Source organism: Cetorhinus maximus, chromosome 12 (genome assembly GCF_964194155.1).
Source record: "Cetorhinus maximus chromosome 12, sCetMax3.hap1.1, whole genome shotgun sequence".
NCBI classification, from domain to species: domain Eukaryota; kingdom Metazoa; phylum Chordata; class Chondrichthyes; order Lamniformes; family Cetorhinidae; genus Cetorhinus; species Cetorhinus maximus.
Window position 1 is genome coordinate 90,538,621 of NC_135890.1, and position 12,370 is coordinate 90,550,990.

Below are 12,370 nucleotides of genomic sequence, written 5' to 3' on the forward strand. Positions count from 1 at the left end.
GGAATCCCCAACTGTCAAAGTGCATTCTGAAAGTGCGAAAGAGTGCACTGCTCCCTGAGGCAAAGTTCTGTCTCAGGGAGATTCGTGAGAGGTAAGTAAAATCCAAAAATAGATAAATATTAAAATTATTAACATGTCCCCCTCATGTGACAATGTCACACAAGATGGGACATGTTAATAATAAACGCATAAGATTAATTAAATTTTTTAAAAACGGACATGAAACTTCATCCCGCCAGTGGATGAAGTTTCATTAATAATCTGCAGCCCGCTGGGGCTCCTGGCCTGCCCGCCAGCCTTAAGGTTGGCCGGGCAGGGTGTTTAATAAGGTTAATTAGCCTGTCAGTGGCCTTAATTGGCCATTGTCAGGTCGGCGGGCAGACAGCTGATTTCGCTGTCCACCCGCCTTCGTGAATATTTAAAGGGACCGGGATGATGTCGGGGGTTCCTCCCGTTGTCATGCCATGTCATTTTCCCCTCGGTGAGTGGGCCCCGCCCCCAGATCACCGAGGGGAACATCCTGGCCTATACCTTTTATTGGGAGTACACATGGTTTTTAAAATCCAGCATTGAAAGCAATTTTCTAACTCCTATCTGTAGAAAATAGTTAAGAAAACCAGATATGGGCCAAGTGCGCTACCCTAACCATGTTTAAATCCAGAAATTTTCAAAATGTTTCAAGAGCTGAGAGCTTATTTTGGTAAATTAACATTCCAGAGGATGGCATGGCTCTTTCTCATTTATGAGTTTTAACATGTTCTGAGTTGTTGTGATGCAAGTCTCCTTTTCTTGCCAAAGATATGGATCCTCAGTGAAATCAGCTGAGTGCTCTCAACCCAGATCCTGGTAAATGCAGATCCACAGCACCTAAGATAATATGTTGTAATTCACAAACTCGCTCAGATTGACCAAAAGGTTGATTGTTGTGAGGATGAAAAGTTCACAACAAAGTGTGATTATGAGGCTGAGGTTAAAATAGGTTTTCAGACAATATCAACGGGGATTTATGTTGCATCTGACCCATGATTTGCCTGAAATAAGAACAAAATATGCTGGAAAAACTAAGTTAATGTTTCAGGTTGATGACCTTTCATCAGAACCTGCCGAGTCTTTCCAGCATATTTTGTTCTTAATTGAGATTTTCAGCATCTGCAGTATTTTGTTTTGCTATGGAATGCCTGATCTGGATGTGCCATGATTAACTGCCCAAATATAAAATTAAAATCTGGTTCAGAAATTCTTCACCATGATCAGCCAACAAAAAGCAGACTTAAAATATACTGATCCATCAAACTTCAGCACAAGAACAAGTCAAAATGGTTTTCCTAAGGGGAAATCTTTTTTGACAAATGTATTACCATTTTTTGAGGATGTAACTAGTAGGGTAGATAAAGGGAAAACAGTAGATGGATACATGATTTCCAAAAGGCACTCGGTAAGGTGCCACATAAAAGGTTAATAGGCAAGATAGGGGCTCATGGAGTTGGGGGTAATGTTTTAGCATGAATGGAGTATTGGTTAATGGATAGAAAGCAGAGAGTGGGCTTAAAAGTTGGCAGGCAGTGAATAGTGGAGTGACACAAGGGTCATTGCTGGGACCTCAGCTATTTACAATCTATATTAATGACTTAGACGATGCAGAGAGTATTGTATCTAAGTTTGCTGATGATACCAAGCGAGGTGGGAAGGTAAGCTGTGGGGAGGACACAGAGAGTCTGCAAAGGGATATGGACAGGTTTAGTGTGTGGCAACAAGATTGCAGATGGAGTAGGATGTAGGGAAGTGTGATGTTATTCACTTTAGTCGTAATAGGAATATAGAATATATTTTAAAAGGTGTGAAACTTGGAAGTGTTGATGTTCAAAGAGACTTATGTGTGCTTGTACAACAAATGCAGAAAGTTAGCATGCAGATGCAGCAAGCAATTAGAAAGACAAATGGCATGTTGGCCATTTTGCAAGGGGATTGGAGTACAATAATAAAGTAGTCTTGCCACAGTTGTATAGGGTTTTGGTAAGATCACATCTGGGATGCTGAGTGCAGTTTTGGTCACCACATTTAAGAAAGTATATACTTGCGTTGGAGACAGTAGTGAAGGTTCACTTTTTTTTATTCATTCATGGGATGTGGGCATCACTGGCTAAGCCAGCATTTATTGCCCATCCCTAATTGCCCTTGAGAAGGTGGTGGTGAGCTGCCTTCTTGAAGAACTGCAGTCCATGTTGTGTAGGTACACCCTCAGTGTTGTTGGGGAGGGAGTTCCAGGATTTTGACCCAGTGACAGTGAAGGAATGGCAATATATTTCCAAGTAAGGATGGTGGGTGCCTTGGAGGGGAACTTCCAGGTGGTGATGTTATTCCCATGCTTCTCGTCCTTCTAGATGGTAGTGGTCATGAGTTTGGAAGGTGCTAAGGAACCTTCGTGAGTTCCTGCAGTGGATCTTGCAGATGGTACACACTGTTGCCACTGTGCATCGGTGGTGGAGGGAGTAAATGGAGTGCCAATCAAGTGGGCTGCTTTGTCCTGGATAGTGTTGTTGAAGCTGCACTCATGCAGGCAAGTGGAAAATATTAAATCAAACTCCTAACTTGAGCCTTGTAGATGGTGGACAGGCTTTGGGGAGTCAGGAGGTGAGTTATTCACTGCAGGATTCCTAGCCTCTGACCTGCTCTTGTAGCCACTGTATTTATATGGCTCGTCCAGTTCAGTTTCTGGTCAATGGTAATCCCCAGAATGTTGATAGTGGGGATTCAGCGATGGTAATGCCATTGAATGTCAAGGGGTGATATGAGATTCTCTCTTGTTGGAGTTGGTCATTGCCTGGTACTTGTGTGGTGTCAGGAAGATATAATAATTTTCATAATGTTATTGAAATTTATTGTAGAGTAATAGTGGGGTCTGTGTCTGTGGGCAGAATTTTCCCCTTGTCGGGTGGGGGGGGGTGAGTTGAAGAGCGGGCCTGTGAAGGCGCGCCTCCGATTGGTGCCCCCAATCGGGGGTGCGCTGCCATTTTACGTGGGCGGGCCAATTAAGGCCCCGCCCCCTGCTCACTGACTGGAAAATCTTGGCCTATGTGGTTTACTGTTGCCTTAACAGAACTGGGAGTTAGATTAATTAGGGGAGCTAGGAGACATCATAGTAGTAATTTGTAAACCTATGTATGTGCTTAAAATCATTTTTTTATTTAATAAAGGTTCAATTTAGCTTTGTAAGAAACCTACAAGACCCAGTGGTCTTATTACTACTGAGCTCAAGGCACGCATCTCGAAATAAATGTAAATTACAAAACAGTTGTGGCAGTTGTTTCAAGTTTCCCTTTGGGATTTGAGCAGCTCGGCATTTACCATCGGCTGTGCCATAACATGTGGCATGAATGTTACTTGCGACTTGTCAGCCCAAGACTGGATATTGTCCAGGTCTTGCTGCATTTGGACATAGGCTGCTTCAGTATCTGAGGAGTCATGAATGGTGCTGAATACTGTGCAATCATCAGCGAACATCCCCACTTCCAACCTTATGATGGAAGGAAGGTCATTGATGAAGCAGCTGAAGATGGTTGGGCTGAGGACACAACCCTGAGGAACTCCTGCAGTGATGTCCTACAGCTGAGATGATTGACCTCCAACCAACCACAACCATCTTCCTTTGTGCGAGGTATGACTCCAATCAGCTGATTCCCATTGACTCCAATTTTTGCGAGAGCTCCTGGATGCCACAGTTGGTCAAATGCAACCTTGATGTCAATGGCAGTCACTCTCGCCTTACCTTGGGAGTTCAGCTCTTTTGTCCATGTTTGAACCAAGGCTGTAATAAGGTCAGAAGCTGAGTAATCCTGGCAGAACCCAAAATGAGCATCAGTGAGCAGGTTATTTCTAAGCAAGTACAGCTTGACAGCAATGTTGATGACCTCTTCCATCACTTTACTGATGATCGAGAGTAGACTGATAGGGTAGTAATTGGCCGGGTTGGATTTGTCCTGCTTTTTGTGGATGGGACACACCTGGGCAATTTTCCACATTGCCGGGTAGATGCCAATGTTGTAGCTGTACTGGAACAACTTGGCTAGGGGTGTGGCAAGTTCTTGAGTACAAGTCTTCAGTATTATTGCCGGAATATTGTCAGGGCCCATAGCCTTTGTGGTATCCAGTGCCTTCAGCCATTTCTTGATATCACATGGAGTGAATCGAATTGGCTGAAGACTGGCATCTGTGATGCTGGGGACCTCCAGCGGAGGACGAGATGGATCATCCACTCGGCACTTCTGGCTGAAGATCGTTGCAAATGCTTAATTCAGCCCTATCCTTTGCACTGATGTGCTGGGCTCCCCCATCATTGAGGATGGGGATATTTGTGGAGTCTCCTCCTCCAGTGAGTTGTTTAATTGTCCATCAGCATTCAGGACTGGATGTGGCAGCACTGCAGAGCTTAGCTCTGATCCATTGGTTGTGGGATCGCTTAGTTCTGTCTAATGCATGCTGCTTATGCTGTTTGGCATGCAAGTAGTCCTGAGTTGTAGCTTCACCAGGTTGATACCTCATGTTTAGATATGCCCAGTGCTGCTCCTGTCATGCCCTTCTGCACTGTTCATTGAACCAGGGTTGATCCCCTGGCTTGGTGGTAAGGGTAGAGTGGGGGATATGCCAGGCCATGAGGTTACAGATTGTAGTCGAGTACAATTTTGCTGCTGCTAATTGCCCACAGCGCCTCATGGATGCCCAGTCTTGAGTTGCTAGATCTGTTCGAAATGGTGATAGTGCCACACAACACAACGGAGGGTACCCTCAATGTGGTGATGGGATTTCGTCACTCCTATCAATACTGGTGGTCACACCTACCGATACTATCATGGACAGATGCATCTGTGGCAGGCAGCTTGGTGAGGATGAGGTCAAATATGTTTTTCCCTCTTGTTGGTTCCCAAATCACCTGCCGCAGACCCAGTCTAGCAGCTATGTCCTTTAGGACTCAGCCAGCTCAGTCAGTAGTGCTGCTACTGAGCCACTCTTGGGCATTGAAGTTCCCCACCCAGACTACATTCTGCATCCTCATCATCCTCAGTACTTCCTCCAAGTGATGTTCAACATGGAGGAGTACTGATTTACATGGTAATCAGCAGGAGGATTCCTTGCTCATGTTTGACATGATGCCATGAGACTTCATGTGGTCCGAAGTCGATGTTGAGGACTCCAGGGCAATTCCTTCCCGATTGTATACCACTGTGGCATCACCGCTGCTGTCCTGTCCCACTGGCAGGAATCATACCTTACAGATAATGTCCATCATTGATGGTGATAATGACACCATGATCACCATCCCTGGGTCTGTCCTGCCAGTGGGACATTATCTGTAAGATACGATTCCATGAGTACGGCTATGTCAGGTTGTTGCTTGACTAGTCTGTGAGACAGCTCTCCCAATTTTGGCACTAGCAGGACTTTGCAGAGTTGACAGGGTTTGCAGTTGTCGTTTCTGGTGCCAAAGTCGATGCTGAGTGGTTTGTCCAGTTTCATTGCAGAGGGCATTTAAGAGTCAACCTCTGGAGTCTCATGTAGGCCCAACCTGGTAAGGATGGCAGCTTTCCTTCCTGAAAGGGAGGACGTAAGTGAACCAGATGGGTTTTTACGACAATCTACATCATTAGATTTTCAATTCCAAATTTTTAATGAATTAAAATTCCATCCACTTTGGTGGGATTTGAACCCAGATCCCCAGAGCATTACTCTGGGTCTCCCAATTATTAGCCCAGTGACAATACCACATTGCGACTGCTTCCCCTCACCAGATTAGTCCCTGGGATGAGGGAGTTGTCCTCTGGTAAGTAAATTGGGTTTATATTCTCTGGAATTTAGAGAATGAGGGGTGATCTGATTGAAACCTACAAAATTCTGAGGGTGTTTGATAGGGTGGACACAGAGATTGTTTTCCCTGGTTGGGGAATCTAAAACACAGCCTCAGGATAAGGGCCAATCATTTAGGACTGAGATAAAGAGAAATTACTTCACTCAAGGAGTTATGAATCTTTGGAATTTTACATCCCAGAGGGAGTTAAGGGATATGAGGAGCAGGCTGGAAAATGAAGTTGAAGCCCAAGATCAGCCATGATTGTACTGAATGGTGGAGCAGACTCAATGGGCCATATGATCTACTTCTGCTCCTATTTCTTGTGTTCTTGTGAGCAGACCAACCACAGCTGCACAATTGTTGAAGTTTTAAAAGAAAGACAAGAACATTGGCCTGTTTCATAAGAATTTGAAGGCTAGTTCATTATTGTCAAAGTGCACTGATTAAGTGCATCCTATAGAGTTTAGGCAATTAGATTCCCTCTTTTATGTTGCTATTCTTTCCATGTTATTATTCACCTGGCTGTGAGTCCTGCTTGAGAGAATCGACATTTCATAAATAGCATTATATATAGACTCTGCTGCGTTCTCACACAAATATAACCTAATAAGGAGTTGAGAGACCGGTGAGAAAATTGCTTTATTACCTACTGGTGACTGCACAGGACACCAATAATTTGAGACACCCATTGATATCACTAAAACCAAAAAAAATTACTTCAACTAGGTAAGGGCACTTTCAGGTTTTGTAGAATCACAGACCTATTAAACTTTTCAATATCTTAACTATAATCATCTAAATGTGAAGACAGGATTGCCAACACAATTCCTTCGGAAGAATTACACAAATTTCTGGCCAAGAAATGAGTGGTTGGTTTATGCACATGTAGTACCACCACCTTGATGTTCACATCTTATTGCCCCAGCTTTCCCAGACCATTGGATACAAGCTGACAGGTGGGAGAGCTGGCAATATGACCGGGGGGGGGCACCCAAAGCCACTTCTCTCCTCTGCAGGCATTTTACCCATGTTGGAATGGCCTGCTGCTGCATGGAGATACTGCCAGGTAAATCTGGTAGCCTCCCAGCAGGTTCCAGAGAGGAGCCCTGTTTGACGAAGAGTGCTCCACTGTCCACGGAGGATCCCACCACCATCCCCTCCCCCCCACCCCCCCACCCAATGTGGCAATCACCACCCCTGCAACAATGGCACCACCCTGGCATCCCCCAGCCTAATTTACCTGTCTTCAAGGATATGCCAGCATTGAGGCACCCTCTTCCTTGCGTTACAGCATCAGCGATGGCTAGTGGTAGTGCTGATGAGCCTGCTAAGCTGCTGGCCTTCATGTTGGACCAGCAGCTGCTGGGGGACGACCGCTGTCCTTAATTGGCTACTGCCGGCAAATATGTCGCCTTGGGTCCCGTCACCCATTAAAGTGGAGTCAGCTCGCAGTTTTGGCCCAGAAGCAGGACTTACAGATAGCGGAAAAATTCAGCCTCGTTAGTTTAAAAAATTAACAAGTGCATTATTGCTGGATCAAAATCCTGGAACTCCCTTCCTACCAGCACTGCGGGTATACTTGCGCTAGATGGACTATAGCAATTAGTGATGGTCGACAAATGCTGGCATTGCCCAACTTTGAATGAATAATAATTCTTAGAAAATGAAAATGTATATTCAAAAAAGCCAACTGAATTTTTAAAAAAAATTAATTCATGGGATGTGGGCATCACTGGTTACGTCAGTATTTATTGGCCATCCCCAATTGCCCTTGAGAAGGTGGTGAGCTGCTTTCTTGAACCAGTCCATGGGGTGTAGGTACAGGTTAGGGAGGGAGTTCCAGGATTTTGACCCAGCGACAGTGAAGGATATATTTCCAAGTCAAGTTGGTGAGTGGCTTGGTGGTATTCCCATGTGTCTGCTGCCTGTCATTCTAGATGGTAGGTTTGGAATGTACTGTCTAAGGAGTCTTGGTGAGTTCCTGCAGTGCATCTTGTGGATGGTACACACTGCTGCTACTGTGCATCGGTGGCAGAGGGAGTTAATGTTTCTGGATGGGGTGCCAATCAAGCAGGCTGCTTTGTCCTGGATGGGCAATAAATTCAATTTATTAATCCTCACCAGGAAACATTTATCAATGGGTAGATAATATGTACCTTCAAAACATTATGATGCAATACTGGGCTAGAGTAGGAGCACTAAATCATAAACTGTACGTATTTATCAAGATTCTCTAAATGAAGTTTTATTAAAACTACCACATGATATGGGGAAATGTACAGGAGTCAGAAAAATAAATCAAAAATGCCCCTGAAAATCAGACCCAAAGTATCATAGAATCATACAATGATACATCACAGAAGGAGGCCATTCAGCCCATCATACCAGTGCCAGCTCTTTGAAAGAGCTGTCCGATAGTCCCACACCCCGTATTTTCCCCAAAGTCCTTCGTATCTCACCCCTACAATTATTAATCGAATTTCCTTTTGAAAGTGACTATTTTATCTACTTCCACCACACTTTCAGACAGTACATTTCAGATCAGAACCAGTCACCGCATAACAAAATTCTCATCTCATCTCTATAGTTCTTTTGCAAAGTACTTAAAACTGTGTCCTTCAGCTTGTAAACAGCTGTTCGTTACTTTATCCTTTATGATTTGAACATCTCTATGAAATTCCCCTTAACCTTCTCTACCCAAAGACATTAAACCACACCCCAGCAGTCCTTTTACTCTCTTGTTTTTGAATAGGTATCTATATGTAGTATCCAGTTCACTAATAGTTACTGCAAATAACCATTCCAACAGCATTGTACTAACAATAAGACAGCCCTGGAATTGTTACACCGTTAACTAAATTTCTCCTGAAATCCACATACGCCTTAATAAGTAAGAAAAAAGTTTGCAATTCCAAAGTAACGGGGTATTCTATGAAATGTAAATGTAAACGTAAAAACTCTTACGTTAATCATAAAGAAATTCCTTCACACCATTACTCCAAAACCGCAGCAATTTGCAAAGTAGTAAGACCAAAAAAAAAACGTTTGACTTACGTCAGCTTGTCTTCGATCAAGTTTTTAAAATAGTCTCCGAAAAGTTTTGCCATTTCTTTCAACGTGTTAGGGGTTTTGCTGAAATTTGAAACAAATGTGATGTTCTGCAGAGGCGGAAATCAGAACCACTGGCCCAGATGCCGGGAATGTTGTGTCTGTTTTATCCCTGACCAGGTAACCATAGGGATAGGAAACCTCGTTACTTGGGCAACATGACCCACTTCCGAAACGCTCCCTCGTGGACAAAGGTATCGTCTAATGCAACTATGCGGTCAACAAGTAAAGCGCTGCTTACAGTTCAGGACTCACTCATGCATTGCGTAGCCATTTAAAGTGAACCTGAGCGATCCTGGTCTAAGTAAATTTGCAGCGAGGCTGCCAAGCAGCTAACTTTGTTGTCAAGGGGGACATGAAATACTTGCCCATTTAAGAGACTAACGCGAAGGAATCCGATCGATATAAAAACAAAAAACTACTGCGGATGCTGGAAATCCAAAACAAAAACAAAAACAGAATTACCTGGAAAAACTCAGCAGGTCTGGCAGCATCGGTGGAGAAGAAAAGAGTTGACGTTTCGAGTCTGCTGAGTTTTTCCAAGTAATTCTGTTTTTGGAATCTGATCGATGCGATTTGGAGGAGGACCTGAAGCTCGCTCCTCCCTGTGTTTGCTGGAAGGTAAAAGCAGAGCTGAGGAATGCAAGATCTCACCTACCTCAGAGAACAAGACATGGGGAACAGGGAAGCAGAAGTAACATAAGAGCAAAATACTGCGGATGCTGGAAATCTGAAACAAAAACAGAAATAGCTGGAAAAACTCAGCAGGTCTGACAGCATCTGTGGCGAGGAACACAGTTAACGTTTCGAGTCGGTATGTTGAGTTCTGATGGACTTGAAACGTTAACTGTGTTCCTCTCCGCAGATGCTGTCAGACCTGCTGAGTTTTTCCAGCTATTTTTGTTTTTGAAGCAGAAGTAACATGCTGTCGGTATGGTGGAAATTTGAAATAAAAATGAGGAAAATTCTGGAGACATTCCCGATCGAGTCACACAGCATCTGTGGGGACAGAGAAACAGAGTTCACCGGGAGAATTTTCCTGGGTCCTAAGCCCGCACATTGACTAGCATCGCAATCTTCCAGGAGGTGAGTCCCGAATTGTTCGCCTGATGCTTCAGGCCCAATCAGAGAGGCAGCAGCTCTGGAGCCTGGGCAGCCCCAGCCCTGGGAGGAGGTGGGCATTCATTGTTGAGACAGGTAGGAGACCCCGAGGGCACCTGAACAATGGAGACACCCTTGCTGAACTGCAAAGCAATCATTAAATAGCAAGGGCACAGTCCAGTTGATGAATCGGGGTGGACAAACTCTTCCCCAGATTGATGTAGGACGTGATTGTGGTCTTTTTTAAATGTAGCCCCCACTGCATTATAGATTATGGAGTGTCCAGGCTGGAGGCTGGCACAGAGGGCAATGCAGACACGGCATTCTAGAAAGAGCAGACGAATGGTATTCTGGGAGAAAACAGTACAGGACAATTGGCTGAAATACAGTGCGATCCTGTAAAACACCATTGTAAAATGGCCATTGGTCACCCTGCATCCGACTCCGATGACCCTCCTTTGAGCTAGCAGGGCGGATCCATGCCACCATCAAAACGACTGGAGGCCTCGAGATCACCCCTAATTGGAGTCTTCACTGTGCAAATGCAGCTGAACCACTCCTGAGAAAGATCCCACCCCAGACAGGAATGCATCAGTGAGTCGTCCTGAAGCCCACCACCATGGGGCCAGGAAAATTCAGCCCAGTGTTTCAGATGGATGATCTTTCATCAGACTACAAGATGTTGGATGAAATATAGGTGGAAACCTTTTTAGTTGAAGGATCTGTTTTCACAAGGATTAGTAATCATGCCCTGCCCACCCCCATGTAAATTACAATACTATAATCTCCTTGTGCATTTACAGTTTGAATGTAAAGTTCATCAATATCCTGTTAAAGGGATTTGCTTGAAAATGTGCCTGTGCTGAACTTGATGTGATTGTTGATGTGAAAACTTTTATCGTTCCTTTAGCTGAAAAGTAACCTTATAGGTTCAGCAGCATGCCTGTTAAATACTTCACCACACAACACCTTCTTGCTCTTTCTAGAGTGGGAAATAGGCTGACTGACTCCTTTTTGGAAGACTAGTACTGTATTCAGCTGTAACCCTCCCACTGCCTGCCTACACACTGTATAATTGGGTGTTTCATGATTCCGCCCCCCCCCTAATGTTTACCAGCCTCTCTGCACTGGAACGTGGTGCCTGGTGTGTGAAATTTCTGCTGTTGGGACACTGTCAGTTATTAGGACCGTGGCTTTAGTCTGGGTCAAGCCACTGGCCCAGCCTTTGCGCTCAGTGAATGAAGTTCGGCTTGATCATCAATCCAGGCCCCTGGTCAAGGCTGACATGGTGACTCCTTCCTCACATCCCACAGTCCTAGCCCTGAGAATCCACTCCTGCTGTTTCTGGGGATTCTGTCAGTCCAAGGCACTGCAAATATTATGTGTCCGTTCCCAGAGCCTTCTCAGCCTGGTAGCCGCCTGGTGACTGCTTACCATTGTGCCACTGTGCAAGGACACCAAGCATCTGTGCCTGACATCCAACTCCCCAGACTGTGAGCTCTTGGCTGTGTCACCCCAATGGATGAAAGAAATCCAAATAACAAAATAACTGGGGAGGAGAGGGGGGTGGCATCTGGGGTGGAGATGGGCAGGTGCAGTCGGTTAGTACAGTGCTTTTCACCTCTAACCCCGGATTTGATTTTAACCCACACTGATCTAGACTGAACTGATGTCAGACCCAGAGGCCTGATGAAAGTTTATTTTTCCCTCTCTGTTGGCTGTATGGGTCCAATCCTTGGACAACCTCAGTCTACTTCAGAGTGGATACGTTCCAACCGCACAAAATATATGCTATACTAGCACAAACTGCCAATCTCACTCAGAAGGACCACATCCCCTTTAAAGCAACAGTCCAAAAATTGATTTTAAATTTAAATAGCAAGCCAACAAATTTACCACAGCACTCTTTCAACAGTGGAATTCCAAAGGCTTTTCTCCAACCTTATTTACTGGTCACAGCAGACTTTTGCAAAAATGGCTGGAGGCTTCCCCAAGGCTATTTCACACACTCCTGTTAGATCTTACATGCACCCCTCCCATCCCCCAACATCACCTTCCTTCCTCCTTTATATATGTTTCTCTCTCTTTAATCTGTAAACTTCACTGTTCCATATGCCTTTGGAACTGTACTTTTCCCATAATATAAAAATCTTTCATGTTGCCAAAATGGTCAGTACCTTTTGGGAAAAATAACATAATAACCTTGCCTTATTTATCTTGTTAGTTGTAAACATCCTACCATCCCTTTGAAACCCAAATAACTCCTTCACTTATCTAAAAACGCAAATTTCCTTCACACCCTACATGCTAAGACCTCAC

At 44.5% G+C, this 12,370-nt stretch overlaps 1 protein-coding gene across 2 annotated transcripts in view; it reads right to left on the reverse strand.

The window, feature by feature from the left end:
* The window catches only part of cfap73 (cilia and flagella associated protein 73), a 35,449-nt gene extending 26,436 nt beyond the window's left edge, over positions 1-9,013 (reverse strand). For both annotated transcript variants that reach the window (XM_078552872.1, XM_078552871.1), the window contains exon 1: positions 8,897-9,013. In XM_078552872.1, coding sequence (XP_078408998.1) covers positions 8,897-8,949 — 53 coding nt within the window. In that variant the 5' untranslated portion in view covers positions 8,950-9,013. The remainder of the gene's footprint in view (positions 1-8,896) is intronic.
* Positions 9,014-12,370: the final 3,357 nt, after the last annotated feature.